General features: G+C 46.7%; 1 protein-coding gene across 7 annotated transcripts in view; it reads left to right on the top strand.

The window, feature by feature from the left end:
* The window catches only part of EVL (Enah/Vasp-like), a 154,160-nt gene that overhangs the window by 79,781 nt on the left and 56,854 nt on the right, over positions 1 to 17,525 (top strand). For all 7 annotated transcript variants that reach the window (XM_060271873.1, XM_060271870.1, XM_035106135.2 and 4 more), the window contains exon 3: positions 719 to 899. In XM_060271873.1, the coding sequence (XP_060127856.1) occupies positions 719 to 899 (181 nt within the window). The remainder of the gene's footprint in view (positions 1 to 718; positions 900 to 17,525) is intronic.

Here is a 17,525-nt window from a genome sequence, read left to right as displayed (position 1 = left end):
AGGGACCTAGCAACGGGAGCTCACTCCGTCGCGGGGATTCGATCCACCGACCTTCTGATCGGCAAGCCCTAGGCTCTGTGGTTTAACCCACAGCGCCACCCGCGTCCCTGGGGAGAGCATTCCCCAAATGGGGAACCACTTCAGAAAATGCCCGTTCTTGTGTTGCCTCTAGGAGCTCCACAGACCCCTTATGGAGGTGGCACATGGAAAAGGGCCTCAGAGGATAAACACAGAGTCTGGGTCAGTTTATATGGGGAGACGTGGTCCTCGAGGCCCCTTAAGCAATAACAAAAAAAACATTTACATGGGCATTAGCATGGAGAATAGCGTGGGAATAGGCTCCCCACTTCATAGAGGGTGGCTAAGCCGGGGCAACAGGGGTGTGATGAAGGAAATGGCAGCCCCACACATCACGCCCCCCACAATTAGAATTGTATGAGGGCCTTAATGTGTGATTAGAGTGAGGGATAAAAACAAACTTTCATTATGTCTTCTGCTGCTGTTGCTCTCTGATATAAAAGCATGGTAAAATATTAATACAAGGAAGGGGGGAGGCAGGCCCCTTCCCTGCAACTTCTTTTATGTAACACCGATGGAAGAGGTTTCTGAAAAAAGAAGAAAGACACACTGGTCCTTTTCCCTCGTGCAGCTGATTTTCTCCCTTCCTTCCATTCTTTCTTGTCCCTTTAATATTCATCTTCCCCACTTTATATTTCAGGTAGTGATCAATTATTCAATTGTGAAAGGACTAAAGTACAACCAGGCGACACCAACATTCCATCAGTGGCGCGATGCGCGGCAGGTCTATGGGCTGAACTTCGCCAGCAAGGAGGAGGCGACCACGTTCTCAAACGCCATGCTGTTTGCCCTGAATATCATGAACTCTCTGCAGGATGGAGGTAAGGAAAGCTGGCAGTCATCTGCCTCCCTTTTCCTCTTCTTTCTACCTGTCTGCCTTCTTGTCGTAACGGTGCTTTGCTGGACATATTTTTGGGTTTTTTTGCTGCATTCTTAGTGCAGGATCTACTTTCCACTCCAAAGCAAGCAAGTAAGGGTGGAGAAGATGGGCACCTTGGTTTTTAGAGTACATTTTAAAATGTGCATTCCGCCCCTTTCTGGGGCATGCTCGTAAGATTCTGGAAGTTTTCAGGGTGGCACAGCTCAAATGGCATAAAAACTTTCGTTATGCAATTGTGGTGCAATTTGCAGTGCTGGGAGTAAAGTCAGTCTTGCCATGTGAATGGCAAAGCCAAGTGGCTGCTCTTTGCCCAGTGTTCCCTTTCACCCAAACATGAAGGGGTAACTTCAGGCTGCCATTGAAAGAATAACCAAGGAATGTACTTCTTTCACGGACAAAAGCAGGTCTGTGGGACAGTTATGGCTGCCTGCCAACCTCTTTCATGTTATATTTCTCTTTGGTGTTCGTATGAAATGTATTGCCTTTGACATGTGTGCTCCAGAGCTGTAAATCCATTGCACAAACTTTTATTACAATGTCTGACCACCCGAGATGGGGGTCCGTTTGTGCAGCAAAAAAAAGTAAAACACTTCTGGGCAATAGAATTCTGCTGTCCCCAGTTTAAGAGGCTATAAGATGACACACACACACACCCAGTTTTGCAGGGCTGATGTGCAGTTATATATGAACAGCACGGAAGGCTTCACATCTTGGCTAACCACTGCAGCCAAAAACAGCATCCTTGGACACTTGGAGTCGAAGAGATTCTTGCTGTGAACATGATCTTTAAGCTGTTCCATTTTTCCAATAGAAACTGCACATACCTCTGGCAGCTGTTTCATCCACAGGGGGGAAATACCTCCTGTGTGGAAAACTGCAACCTGGGCTGGCAGTTTTAGTCAGTAAAACAGTACAGAGGGAAAGTATAAAATGCCCTGTCCTTCATTGCTGCAAGGATATTTGCTGAAATTCATTTTTTTTTAATGCACGCAACAGTGGGAGATGCAGTAATGGTCCTTGTTACTTAAAAAGCTGAATGCAAGGTTTGGGTGACTCCAGTGCTGCTGCGTGAATTTAGGTGCTGGTTGTAGGGTGATTTATTTACAAAGCAGCAGTCTGATCATAATTAGTGTTGGGGAGAAATGTGGTAAAGTTCATACCTTACTTAAGTAACTTTTCCTAAAGCAATAGATAAATGAGTAAGCTGCCATCCTTTGAAATTTGCATTTCTCTGAATTTTGCAGCGCAGTTCGCTAGCCCAAGCTATGTGCACAAGAATGCACATTTGTATATATGTAAATGTATACATTGGTGAAAGTGGCATACAAAAGTGCATGATATTAAGGGAAATGGCTTGCAACAAAATGTGGAGAAATATGGAGAACTGAAATTCAGACTGGAAAAATGAGGCGCAACGAGCAACTAGAATTGACATCTCTAATCATAGTATTTATTGCTTAATTTATTTCGAGTTGCTTTCCAGGGTGCCTTGTTTGTCTTCTTCCTCATGACATTTCAGTAGTTAATTCTGAAAACTAAAATTGAGCTCGCTTGCTCTCTCTCACTCTCTCTTTATATACGTATCTTTACTGGTATTCTATGACTGTTTAACAGCATGAAAAATGCAAAGCTTAGATAGATATTTAGCCTAAAATTTTTAAGCATGCTAATTTGGAAGCCAAGCTCCAATTAAATCAGCAGGGCCCAGGTTGAAATGAACTTGTTTAGGTCTGTAGCTTTATGAACCTCATGAAAGTTTATATGTGAAAGCCCAAGGCTCAGGTTTCCCCAAGTCTATTTACATTTGGCTGCAAACATTGACCCGGCTGCCTCCCACAGTGGAAGAGCCTATGTGCAGTATGTGGCTTCTAGTAACATGACCCTGTAAGCCCCAAAGTCTTACATTCTGGACATCGGCATTTGCTCTTAAATGCTATGGAGACTATACTAAAAGTTCTGTATCATGTGTTCAGGTGATTGGCTGCGGGAGGTTTGTGCCACAGGCATAAGAAGACTGGTTTCCAGTTGAATGGCAGAAGGTTAACTCAGGTAGCTGCAGGTTAAGTTCCCACGTCTCCTCCATAGGCTTCGGAGGGGATCCCATATCATATGTGCCAGCCACTTACAGTGCAATGTTGGCACACTGCCCATTCTGCCCTTGCAAGAACCCTGCGAGATGGTAGATTTGAGAGGGGTCGGACGGTCCAAGCAGTGCCATATCTAACCATAGCTTTTTCTTGGTGCACATCATAGATATTGTGTGCCTCCTATTGCCGTTGGTGTATAAACTATGAGCAGTCAAACTAAAAATGTGGTTTGAAGGATTGTGGTTTGGTAATCTCAACATGCATAAACTCTTTAAATGTTCCTCTTCAAGCAGGCCTTTGCCTGTTTGACATCCTGTGCCCTTTTAAATGTGTTGTGGGAGGGGAAATCATTGTTATGCGTTTTGTGGTTTTTATATTGTAATTTTGTGCTGTGGACCATCCTGAGATCTACAGATGAAGGGTGGTATACAAATTCAATCAATCAATCAATAAAAATAATAGTGTTACAGAAATAGGGAGGGATCCCCCTAAACACTAGGAACGAATAAATACCAAGATTTTGATTGGGATATGGATTAAAAAAACTAACTGCAGAGCTGTGCCAGACAGGGAATTCTTGAGCTGCCTTATGCAAACCAGCCAGCCTGGCTGAGGAAAGAGCAAACTACAGTATTGGCATTACAATAGAGAGCAATTGAGGGTACTTCTTGTCTCAGGTGTGACCAGAGACTGGAGATTTGGAAGGCTGCCAGGGTCACTGCTCTGGCGGAGAGCAAGGTGCTTCTGGGAAGAAGGAGGAGGAAGTAGGGGGGAGATCCATCTTGGAGGGGGAGATGAAAGGGTCTCCTGCACTGCTGTGGAACATATGTTGCACAATGAAAACCATAATGTTTGTTTCACATCAATGATAACAGCTAGTCAGACACAACAGAGAGAGATTGGGTGCCGTAGCTACACCCCTGGGCCCAGGATCACTCAGAGCCTGAGTGCCATGACAGAGAAGGGATTTGAACATTGGCTTCCAAGATTCAAATCTGATATGCCAAATTGGACCTTCATGAACTGCCCCAAACATGGAAGTTTATATAGTTAGGACTGTGAGCTTAGAAGTACCTGGTTTGAATACCATCCCAGCTATGAACTCACCAGTTAGCATGCCACCACGTGCCTGAATTAGTTCCCACCATCTATATCCCCGGGGGGGGGGGGTATTCATGGTCTGACATACATCGTCATCATCACCTGTTTCTATGTATTAGTCTCTTGCTACGTAAGGAGTCTCTAAGTGACGTGATTTTTACAAGATATAGATCATTTCTAAAAAAGCAGCTAAAAAAGCCAATGCAATTCTGGGCTGCATCAATAGGAAAACAGTTCAAAACAACCTACAATCACAGAAATCAGGTGGGTCCTAAACATAATACATCACTAGTATCAAAAGCCAGGTGTGTCTTTGGCGTCCGCTGAAAGCAGTCTAATGAAGATGACACCTGGCTTGAGAGCAGTACATGTGAAAAGGACCTAGGAGTCTTGGTAGACCACAGACTTGACATGAGTCAGCAGTGTGATGCAGCAGCTAAAAAAGCCAATGCAATTATGGGCTGCATCAATAGGAGTATAGCATCTAGATCTAGGGAAGTAATAGTACCACTGTATTCTGCTCTGGTCAGACCTCACCTGGAGTACTGTGTCTAGTTCTGGGCACCACAGTTCAAGAAGGATACTGACAAGTTGGAACGTGTCCAGAAGAGGGCAACCAAAATGGTCAAAGGCCTGGAAACGATGCCTTATGAGGAACGGCTTAGGGAGCTGGGTATGTTTAGCCTGGAGAAGAGAATGTTAAGGGGTGATATGATAGCCATGTTCAAATATATTAAAGGATGTCATATAGAGGAGGGAGAAAGGTTGTTTTCTGCTGCTCCAGAGAAGCGGACACGGAGCAATGGATTCAAACTACAAGAAAGAAGATTCCACCTAAACATTAGAAAGAACTTCCTGACAGTAAGAGCTGTTCGGCAGTGGAATTTGCTGCCAAGGAGTGTGGTGGAGTCTCCTTCTTTGGAGGTCTTTAAGCAGAGGCTTGACAGGCATATGTCAAGAATGCTTTGATGGTGTTTCCTGCTTGGCAGGGGGTTGGACTGGATGGCCCCTGTGGTCTCTTCCAACTCTATGATTCTATGAATTTCACTTATAAAAAAGAAACTACCACGGCTATTGCTTTCAAAATAATTATTGTCTTTTGAAAGGAGGAAGGCGCTTAACAGCTCTTTGTTCGCAAACCAGAGTGTCTTTTCAGAGCATCGTAATCCTCTTTGTGAGGGCAGTGTGCCCTGAAAAGTAGGTTTAAGAATCTTTTTAATAAATAAACAAACTGCAGGCAAGCTATAATTTAGGAACAGTTTCCCCTCTGTTATGTACTGAGCTGAATCCTAGAACAATAGGATTCAGAAACAGCGGGAGCTACCCAATCCAACTCCAGGTGGAAGTGAATCCGCAACCTGATTGGCCTGCTGGAGCAGCCAATCAGGCGGCTGGCAGAAGTGAATCTGCTACCTGATTGGCCTGTAGGAGCAGCCAATCAGGCTGCAGGCAGAAGTCAATCCACAATATAATTGGCCCACAGGTGTAGCCCTGAAGCAGCCAATCACGCAAGGCCCATTGTGTAAATAATGTATATAAGCAGATGGTTTTGGGAAAAGAGCCATTCTTCTTCTCCTCTTCTCCTTGATGACTATGAGCTGAATAAAGAGCATGAAATTCACTCTCGACTCCGAGTACATTTCACTGGCGACGAAGGTGGGATCCTGCTGAGCTGACCGCCACCACGCACTGCACCGCAGCACCGCCACCTGCTGCACCGCTGCATCGCACCGTGCATCCAGGCTTCAGCTCCAGGACCCAAGGAACCCAGAATGGCAACCGACAGCAGCTTCTCGCCATTCAAACCAGCATCAGGAGACTGGGAAGGGTACGCCGCCCGTTTCAACTTCCTCCTGCAAGCGAAAGAAGTCACCAACGATGCCATGAAGAGGGCGACATTCTTCAGCGTCTGTGGAGAGGAGACGTTTGAAATCGCCCGGGCTCTCCTTGCACCTAGAGATGTCGCTACCGTCTCTTACAAAACAATAATGGAACGGCTGAAGGAGCACTTCTCACCACAGCCCTCGGTGGTAGCTTGCCGAAATGCCTTCTACGCAAAGCGGCAAGCCCCGGGGGAAACCATAACTGGGTTTGTGACCTCCCTCCGCCAAGCCGCCCGGCTATGCAACTTCTCAGAGTTGGAGAACATGCTTCGTGACCGCCTCGTCGGTGGCCTGAGGGACGAGATGTTGCAACGACGCCTCTACGCCAAAAAAGACCTCACGTTCCAGATTGCTCTGGAGGAAGCCCTGGCAACCGAAGCCGCCGAGAGGTCAACGCAAGAGGCACGACCGGCCCCGCCATCCCAACCGAGGGTCTACCACGAAGACCTCACCGACGAATCCGAATCTGACAGGGAGGAAGTACACCGAGTACAGCGGCGCACTCAAGCAGCACACACACCACAGCAGCCTCGACGAGAAGGAGGGAACTGTGCAAGCTGCGGGGAGAACCACGAGAGGAGGACCTGTCGTTTCCGCAACGCAGAGTGCAGGCAGTGCAGAAAATTGGGACACATCGCCCGGGTGTGTCGGGCTCGACTCACCCGTCGACAAGCATCAGATGACCGACCCAGGAGCCCCAGGTCACACGGCACCATGCACCAAGGCAACTCGACGGAGATCACGGACTACCAGGTATTCCAGTTGCCCCATCCCAGCACAGAGAAAATTTATATAGAGGTACAGATAGAGGGAGCCCCATGCCGCATGGAGCTGGACACGGGTTCAACTCTATCCATAATCTCGGCCCGAACATTAAGGGAACTGTGCCCTAATGGGGGTCCCAAACTAAGGCCGGCCCCATTCACCCTCCGGGACTTCCAGAAACGTAAGGTCCCTACAATGGGGGTGGGGACCTTCAGGGTGCAATATCGAGGGCGAAAGCAACAATTGGACTTGCTGGTAGTTAAGGGCCCCTACGTTAGCTTACTGGGACTGGCATGGTTTGGACCTCTGGGGCTAGCCGTTACCGGGGTGAACCGCACTAGCTTACAAGTGGACGTGGACGCCATATGCAAAGAGTTTCCAGGGGTTTTCGATGGGGCATTGGGACGATATACAGGACCCCCCATTGCCCTACAGCTAGACCCCGCTGTACGACCCATCAGGCACAAGGCCCGCCGGGTCCCGTTCGCCCTGAAACCCCGCATAGACGAGGAATTGGACCGACTCGTGGAGCAAGGAGTGCTGGAGCCGGTGCCCAACGCCCCCTGGGAAACTCCAATTGTCACACCCGTCAAGCCTAACGGTTCGGTCCGCATCTGTGCAGACTACAAATGCACCATAAACAAGGCTCTCACGGCCCATGCATACCCAGTGCCAGTGGTCAGCCATGTCCTCGCCACCCTGGCTGGGTCAAAAATCTTTGGCAAACTGGACTTGGCCCAAGCGTATCAACAGTTGCCTGTGGACGAAGCCACAGCAGAGGCTCAGACGATTGTGACGCACAGAGGGGCATTCAGAGTAAAGCGGCTGCAATTTGGCGTTAGCGTGGCACCAGGCATATTCCAGAATCTAATGGACTCTCTCCTTAAAGGGATTCCTGGCGTCACCCCCTTCTTCGATGATGTACTGATCGCCGGGCCCACACCAGAGGAATTTGAGGACCGCCTCCGCTCCGTCCTGCACCGTTTCCAGACGGCGGGCCTCAAGGTGAAGCGGGAAAAGTGTTTACTGGGAGTGCCGCAGGTGGACTTTCTGGGATTTAAGGTGGACGCAGAAGGGGTCCATCCAACCGGTGACAAGGTACGGGCCATTTGTGAGGCCCCAGCGCCCAAGAGCAAGCCCGAACTTCAATCATTCTTGGGACTATTGAACTTTTACCATGCCTTTCTTCCGCATAAGGCAGCGGTAGCAGAGCCCCTACACAGACTCCTAGATAAAAGGGCCCCTTGGGTGTGGGGCCAGCGACAAAGGGCCGCATTCCAGGCAGTCAAGGACTTGCTCGTCTCGAACTCGGTCTTGGCACACTTCGACGAGAGGCTGCCAGTGGTGCTGGCATGCGACGCCTCTCCCTATGGCATCGGCGCTGTCCTGGGACACCAACTCCCGGATGGAAGAGAGGTGCCGGTGGCATACTTCTCCCAGACGCTTGCTGCAGCCGAACGAAACTACTCACAGATTGACAAGGAGGGTCTGGCAATCGTGAAGGGCGTAAAAAAATTCCATGATTTCTTGTACGGGCGGCCCTTTACCATAGTGACTGACCACAAGCCGTTGCTTGGCCTGTTTGCCCCCGAGAAGCAGACCCCCCAAGTGTTGTCTCCACGTGTCCTCAGGTGGTCAATTTTCCTTGCCGGCTACCAGTATGCACTAATCCACCGCCCTGGGAAGGCGATGGGCCACGCAGACGCCCTCAGCAGGCTACCACTACCAGAAACAGGCCCCGACCCAGCGCCTGCGCAAGAGGTTATGACCCTGGAGCTGCTTCCCGACCGACCCATTCAGGCACAAGAAGTTGCGCACCATTCCACAAAAGATAGGGTCATCTCCCGGGTCCTGGACTGGGTGTGGCGAGGATGGCCCAGCAGCAGCCCCGGGCCAGAATTCGCTGGCTACACAAACCGCAAACATGAACTGTCGGCCCACAAGGGGTGCCTGTTATGGGGAAGCAGGGTTGTTGTTCCCCAGCCCCTCCGCAAAAGGGTCCTCACAGCCCTACACGAGACACACCCAGGGGTAGTGAGGATGAAGGCCCTTGCCAGGAGTTATGTGTGGTGGCCGGGGATTGACAGAGAGATAGAGGCCTGGGTCCAACACTGCCAGACCTGCCAAGAATCCCGCCCGGATCCCCCAAGGGCCCCAGTCCAGCCCTGGGAGTCCGCCCGACATCCATGGTCACGCTTGCACGTGGACTTCGCTGGCCCCTTCCAGGGAAAAACATTCTTCATAGTGGTGGATTCCTACACCAAATGGCTGGAGGTCGCACTGGTACCGTCCACTTCTACGGCGGCAGCCATCCGGGTACTACGTAAGCTTTTTGCAACCCACGGGCTCCCTGACACCCTCGTCTCGGACAATGGAACCGCATTCACGTCAGAGGAGTTCCAGACCTTCACAGCGCAGAACGCCATCCGCCACATCCGCTCAGCACCATTCCACCCTGCCACCAATGGCCAAGCGGAGCGCATGGTGCGGACCACCAAGGACAGCCTCCGCCGCATGACACAAGGGGACTGGGAATACCGCCTTGCCGCATTTCTTCTAGCACAGCACAGCACCCCAAGCACAACGACGGGCCGGAGCCCAGCTGAACTACTAATGGGCCGGCGCCTTGCAACTAGACTGGACCGACTTCACCCCGACAGAGCTCAGGATGAGGTAGTGGTGGGGAAAGGCAGGAACCCCCGGACATTTGTGGCCCAGGACGCAGTGTACGCAAAGAATTTTGGGGCAGGCCCAGCATGGGTACCCGCCACAGTCACCAAGGTGACCGGTCCCGTGTCGTACGAGGTACTAACGGAAGGGGGGCAATGTTGGCGCCGCCACTGCGACCAGCTACGGCGACGATTCCCAGGAGGAACCCGGGAGGAGAGCGGGACAGAGGGGTCCCAAGGGGACAGCAGGGCAGTGAGGCCTGTAGAGCGAGAGGGGTGGGCAGGGGAAGCAGAAGCAGTAGGCACAGAGGGGCGCCCCGAGGCTGGAAGGACACCGGAACCAGAGCCACAACCTAGTGGTTCAGTGGCGCCAGACCAGACAGCCCCGGCACAGCCAGCAGCCTCGGAACACGAGCCAGAACCAGAACCCCTGACCAAGGAACACCCCAGGCCACAACGCACACGGAGGCGGCCAGCAGACCTTGGGGACTACGAATGCAACTTCCCGGGCAGGACTGGAACTTAGAGGGGAGGGGTGTTATGTACTGAGCTGAATCCTAGAACAATAGGATTCAGAAACAGCGGGAGCTACCCAATCCAACTCCAGGTGGAAGTGAATCCGCAACCTGATTGGCCTGCTGGAGCAGCCAATCAGGCGGCTGGCAGAAGTGAATCTGCTACCTGATTGGCCTGTAGGAGCAGCCAATCAGGCTGCAGGCAGAAGTCAATCCACAATATAATTGGCCCACAGGTGTAGCCCTGAAGCAGCCAATCACGCAAGGCCCATTGTGTAAATAATGTATATAAGCAGATGGTTTTGGGAAAAGAGCCATTCTTCTTCTCCTCTTCTCCTTGATGACTATGAGCTGAATAAAGAGCATGAAATTCACTCTCGACTCCGAGTACATTTCACCCTCTAATATTCTCTATAAGGAAAGGTTCCAGAAGCATAGCCGTGCTGAGTCTGTTACAGCAAAACCCAAAAGACATCTAGTTGCACATTAAAAGGTTTATTCTGGCATCTTGCTTTCGTAGACAGTCCTCAACTGGCAGATGTAGTTGCACAGAAACAAGCATGTCCACACACAGAGACACATACTATATGAGAGAAAAGCCGTCTAAGAACTTGTAGTTCTCCTACTGCCTGTATCCATCATTACTGTATCGAAGCCCGGGAACTGTAGTTTCTTAAGGGTGCTGGGAACTCTGGTTCTGTGATGGGGAATTCTGGTTCGTGATTTTGAGGTTGAGGGTGGAGAAATTTGCTCAAAATGTGCTTAAAATGTATGGTCTGTGTGCACAGTCAAAAGTGATAAGACAAAGTTTTCAAATTGTTACGCTGAATGTGAATTCCAGAAAGGAGTTTCATTACGGTTCCTTATTGTGATTCTCAAAACCAGTTCCTTTGAGTTAAATACTAAGTTATTTCACAAATGCATAGGCACGCATCCCCCCCCCATTTTCCTAAAAAAAGAGGGATTTGTATTGTTTTCCTGGTGCGTGTAGAGTGCTTTCTAAAAGAAATGGAAAAGCAAACTTACAAAGTAAGCTGTAATGTTGGCAGTTCAACATAACGCTGGAGAAAAAGCAAACATATCAAATTGGTGTATTGAGTTTCTTGGAATATTTTTGGGTCTCCTATTTTTAACATTGGTTTGTTTCATAAAACTGGCTTGTCCACCCATAATGTTTAGGCATTTCCGAGGCTTACAGTAGTTCAGTCAAGTGTTTGACATCATCACTCTGCCTGCTTACTTAACTCAAACACCCACTTGTATGACCTAAATTAATCAGTTGGGTGGACTGGGGTAGCGGGAGGAATTCTTAGCACTCAGCGTGCTTTCAATAGAGCCTGTTTGTTTTAACTGCAGAGGAACTTTTTGGACACACCAGCCTTAAATTTAGAATGCTAAAAAGAGGACAGCGCTTCACAGTTTTTCAGTGACTGAAAACGTCTCCGTCAGTTTTTTGCTTTTTTAAATTACAGGCATCATAGGCTTACAATTTCTCCAAAATAATAGCCACGCAAGGGGAATGCCTTAAATTAGTTTGTTGCGCTGTGGATATGCTATCTTCTTATTTTTATTTTCCACCTCACTGTGTTTCGTTAGCTCACGTCCAACATGAAAGGATTTAGGCTGTTAAAATAAAGCTCGCCGTAAGTTAAAGCAACATTAATCATTTTGCCCTGGTTGTGGGCTTCCCATTGTGACGTCTGGTTTGCCACTGTGAGAACAGAATGCTTGGGTAGATAATTCAGCTGGCATGATCCAGCATAGCTGTTCTGATATTCCTATCCAAGGGTCTTCTTGCTAGACAATTTTACTGGGTTTTCTTTCTGGCCTGTACTGAGGGCAGGAGGAAAAACTGTAATAAAGCCCAGGGCTTGTTGTTCTTTCCCACAGAACACAGTGTAATGTTATGGCATTCAACCTGGAGGTCACAAAAATCCTAAGAAAAAGGCCCTGGGTTTTTTCTTGTCGCATGACAGTGTTCCTGTTAAAAAAAAATAAACTTGTTTATTCCAAGCAAAAGCCTTCCTGACTGCTCAAACATATCATCATAGAATGGGTACCTTCAGGCAGTCACTATTTTGTGGGTGAAGAGGATTAATACACATACCATGAATTTTTGTTGTTGTTGTTTAGTCGTTTAGTCGTGTCCGACTCTTCGTGACCCCGTGGACCATAGCACGCCAGGCACTCCTGTCTTGCACTGCCTCCCGCAGTTTGGTCAAACTCATGTTCGTAGCTTCGAGAACACTGTCCAACCATCTCGTCCTCTGTCGTCCCCTTCTCCTAGTGCCCTCCATCTTTCCCAACATCAGGGTCTTTTCCATGGAATCTTCTCTTCTCCTGAGGTGGCCAAAGTTTTTTTTTTTTAAGTGGATTTGCAGCACTAATCCACTTTAATCTGTGTTAATTGTGCAAACCTAAATTCATGGTGGCCATACTTTGGCCACCAGGAATTTAGGTTTGCACAATTAACACACATTAAAGTGGATTGGTGCTGCAAATCCACTTTTTTAAAAAAAAACACACATACTTTTTGCAGTTAGGAAAGTGACAAGGAAATCCTTTTTAAAAACTGCAGGTTATCATTTAAACCCTCTATAACACGGGTGTCAAACACAAGGCCCGGGGGCCAAATCCGGCCCGCCAGACCTCGTCATGTGGCCCGCCGAGCGCCCCAGCCAGCAGGACCCAGCAGTGGGACCTTGCTGCTGAAGCGCTGCGCCAACAAAGCGCCGACAAACAGCTGGGGCCAGGGAAATGCTTTTTGCCCCTGGGTCCCTTCGCGCTCTTTTCTGGCGCTGAATCAAGGCGGCGACCCCCCCTTCCCTTTCTTTCTTCCTCTCTCTCGTTCTTATTCTTTCTTTCCCTCTCCTTCCTTCCTTCTTTATCTCTGTCTTCTCTCCCTCTTTCTTTTTCTTTCCTACAACCGGCCCTTTGAGGGTGACCAAACTGCTGATGCGGCCCCCGATGAATTTGAGTTTGACACCCCTGCTCTATAAGCTTTGCAAAAGCAAATTAGGGTGAATGCACTAGAAACACATTAAGTGGACAAACCCAATATAAAGGATTGTTTTATGTAGGGTTGACAGTGGTCAAAACTCCAGGTAGTCTCTCAATTTTTATTTGAGCTACAGTGCTCCCTCTCTCTCTCTCTCTCTCTCTCTCTCTCTCTGTATCAGTCTGCAGCATTGTCCTAAATAGAACATCTTTTTGTTGTGAATCTAGAAAATCCAAGACCAATTCCCACCCCCATGATGTCACCGTTTCCTTTTTTTACATTTAACCATTCATTGAGAGGCATATGGAAATGTTACAATGCAGAGCGAGATCTGGAGATACCCTGTATTAGGCAGGCGTCAGAAGTTTGACTTAAGAATATAAAAGCCCTGCTCTATCACAATTTCTACAATTATAACAGCAATCAAAGTGAATTCCCTTTAATGGCACTAATATCCCACTAACGGTACGAAAGTAGAGGGGAATTTTTTTTGGGGGGGGGGCTCTGCCTTCCTTATTTTTAATTGAGACTTTCCCCTTAATTTCTTAGAATTCAGAAGAGATCTGGGTGGAATTGACTAGACCAGAGTACCTTTTGGTCTAGTTAATTTCAGCCGTAACAAAGGCTGTGCTTACCAGTTGTGCTGGTTCCACTTTCGAAGGGCTTACTTTGGCTTTCCTTGAAGTGCTAAGGCGGTCTGCAAAACAAGACGTTGTGGCGAAACACAGGAAATAAACGTACGCACCACAGGCTATGCAACATTGCCTCCAAGTGTCTGAAAAGCTTTAATATTTGCACAGTAGCTATTTAGTGGCTGTTTGGATGCAATTAAGACAGGATGAAAGAGTGTTTTGCAAAAAGATCAAAACACTTATTAGCTGATGTCAGGAGCTGAATGATCACAAGCCAAGAATTTAGGGACATCAGAGGTTTTGCTTTTAAGCAAATGATAAATTCTGGCTTACTTTATTCATGATAGTTCTCTTTTTGGCAGTATGTACAAGTAGGGATCGTGACCAATAATACTAGAGAATCGTGGCAGAAAATGAAATTTATATATATATAAAAGAGGGTAGCATGGAGGGCATAGCTGCCAAGTTATCCCTTTTTTAAAGGGATTTTCCCTTATGCTGAATAGGCTTCCTCGCGAAAAAAGGGAAAACTTGGCAGCTATGATGGAGGGGTGTAGCACAAAAGGAAAGAGAAATAAAGAAACTAAGAAACACAGACTCACACAAAACCCAAGAGATACATGCAACAAAATGTTACAAAATGGTAAAGTACCAGGTTCAGGGTTTATAAACAATCCCCCACATTTTGCTGGGATGAAATGTTTTGTGAATTTGAGTGGACAGATTCTCTTCCAGTTGTCTTTAGTGGTATGCGGCAGGGAATATTTATTTATTTTTATTTCATAAAATTTATTATACCTCTTGATTGTAAGGAACCTTAAAGTGGTTTATAAAAAGACCAAATATATACACGTATATATATTTGGTAAAAACAGTTAAAAGCAACTATTAAAACATTCAAAAAAGTTAAAAATCGATAAACTGAAAACTAAATACAAGTCCACATTCTACATATCTGGGCAAGCGGGTCTAAACAAAAATGTTTTTAGTAGGTGCCAAAAATAGTACAATGAAGAAGGTTCCTGCTTGGTATCAATAGGCAGGGAGTTCCAAAGTTTAGGTGCCAGCACACTAAAAATATTACAAAGCAGAATGGGTAATATGGGGTACCTTTAATGGTTCCACAGATCAAATGTGGTCAAGTGCGTATAAATGGGGTTAAGGTGATCACATAACACTGGTCTTTAAAGACCTACATTGGCTTCCAGTATGTTTCCAAGCACATTTTAAAGTGTTGGTGCTGACCTTTAAAGGTCCACCCCCATCACTCTGCCGAGGGCCTTCTGGTGGTTCCCTCACTGCGAGAAGCAAAGCTACAGGGAACCAGGCAGAGGGCCTTCTCAGTAGTGGCACCCGCCCTGTGGAATGCCCTCCCATCAGATGTCAAAGAGAAAAACAACTACCAGACTTTTAGAAGACATCTGAAGGCAGCCCTGTTTAGGGAAGCTTTTGATGTTTAATAGATTGTTGTATTTTAATATTCTGTTGGAAGCCGCCCAGAGTGGCTGGGGAAACCCAACCAGATGGGTGGGGTATAAATATTATTATCATCATCATCATCATCATCATCATCACAACAACAGATAATTCTAGAATGTCCACTGTCCCTGTTTAGAGATGCAGAAGGAAAATAATTGTCACTTTGAAGCACTTTTTTTTAAAAAAAAAATGTAATAGCTTTTAGGGAAGCTTCTTGAAGTTTTCTCCACACTGACAAAAACATTCTTCAGAAATGTTTGTCTGTTTTTCTAAGAGAGAGGGAGAGAATTAATAGGGCTTGAGTAAAGCCAGTGAAGAGAATAGATTAGTGTTGCCTTGAGATTGTCAGCATTGTGTGTGGGGATTTGATTGTACGCTGGAAATTTAGGTCTGTGGATTAAATAACTCTTGGCACAACAAATCTTTTTAAAAATGACTCTTCATGTTGGGAAATTGACAGGGAAAGGCACTAAAGGTGTAGGAGAGGCGATTGACGGGAAGACTGCTACTGACCCAAATGTTGAAGACTCTGCATTAGTTAGGAGACTTAAAAGAACTCCACACAAACGACTCAGAATGAATGCCCCTTGTTGCATCATTTCCCCACAAATAGCTCAGCTGGTAGAGCACAAGGCACTTAATTTTAGGGTTGTAGGTTCAAACCCCACATCGGGCAAAAGTTCCCTGCATTTCAGAGGGTTGGACTGGATGACCCCTATGGTTCCTTCCAACTCTATGATTCCATGAAATTCGAATGAAGGCTCAATAAAGAAGAGGCTTTGTATAACCTCCATGCATATTAAGGTTGTCAGCTCAGACATTCTCCCCAGAGGGCTATTTAAGACTGACTGTTTCAAATGTCACGGAGAGCTAGGGGCTTCCTGTTTCCGGTGGTGAGAAATGGCTGACTCCCATACAAGCGGACCTCAGCCGTGCAAGTAATTCAGGGCTGATATGGGGGTAATTAGCCGTGGCAGACTCCCCTGGGTGTGGGAGGACTGTCTTGTAGACCCGCAGATTGTCCGAGATTGTCAGCTTGCATCAAGGTGTAAGCAGCAGGACACTGGGTCCTAGAGCACAACACGGCTGACACTCTCCGAAGCCACCCTCATAACCGGAAATATCTGTTTGATAAAATAATTAGATTTGGACAATAAGCAGACATAGTCTAGACCGAAGAAGACTGAGAAAAAACCTGCAGAATGGCACAGTTCCTAGTGTTTAAGCTCGGACTTCAAAGAGATTCTTATCATGGTGTTTGGATTACAGAGGTGATCGAATTTTTTTCATTCTGGGCGAGAGAGAAGGCTAAATGGGTGTCTAGAAGCCCCCCTTCTGGGGCCCAGAAGGGGGGATTGTGTGGTCTCCGAAAGCTGATCGATCGCCAAATGATTTATATTTGTGGGATACAGTTCATTTACATTGCAATATTGCAAACAGTATGTGTAACATCAAGTGACAGGCTTGGACAACAGCCCGAATTGGAATAACTTAACAACACGGGAGTTGCTACATCATTAAACTCTAAACGATAGACTTGGACAACAGCCCGGATTGGAAGATTGGAATGAAGTCAGGAAAAGCTGCACTGGCAAATAGACAGTTGGAAAAATACATATTTACAAATAAAGCTGTATTCGATGGATGAAAGGATATATGATTTCTGACATGATTGAGAATTGCATAGCCAGGGACGGTGAACTTTTAAAGCGTTAAGATCGGAATGTGGAAAAGATAAGAACAACAAGAAGCAGGCAGGAACAAAAATATTGGAGATATATTTGAAGACGTGCAGAGTATGGGGAGCCCGGAAAAATTAATAATTAATAATTTGGACTGTAATTTGGTTGTTGTTTTAGTTTATTGCTTTTAATTGGGTTATGATTATGGATATGTTAAGTGACTGTTTTTATTGGAAAATTAATAAAAATGATTTTTAAAATGTCACTGAGAGGTCAAGGAGGGACACACACACACAAGGAGGGACACACAAACAGGGACACACACACACACCTCTGTCTCAACATAGGTCATAATACAGGGCGGCCAAGGTGGCCTTACTCCCCACACCAGTCCTGAAATGGATCTAGAAAATCAGTCTCATCCAGGGGTATTTGGAGTTGCACCTTAATATAATTCTATATGTGACTCTCCATCACACCTTATATAATAATAATAATAATAATAATAATAATAATAATAATAATAATAATAATTCAGTCGTTTTCCTCTCTTACTTTAGTAGCATATTCAGAAGTGGTGGCAGAATCATCTTTTGAGTGCTAGTTCCTGAAACGCATTTGGAAGATTTGCCTAACCTCTTCCAAAGCATGTAGCACATTCAGGAATGAATGAATAGCAGGCCTCTCTGGCTGTTATCTACAGTTTAATCTGATCTGCTGAGTTTCTGAGTTACATCTTTGGCTCAGCCTGTGGGA

Source organism: Zootoca vivipara, chromosome 1 (assembly GCF_963506605.1).
Source record: "Zootoca vivipara chromosome 1, rZooViv1.1, whole genome shotgun sequence".
In the NCBI taxonomy this organism is placed as follows: domain Eukaryota; kingdom Metazoa; phylum Chordata; class Lepidosauria; order Squamata; family Lacertidae; genus Zootoca; species Zootoca vivipara.
Note: the sequence above shows the minus strand (reverse complement) of the source record. Positions and strands in the feature narration are given on the sequence as shown.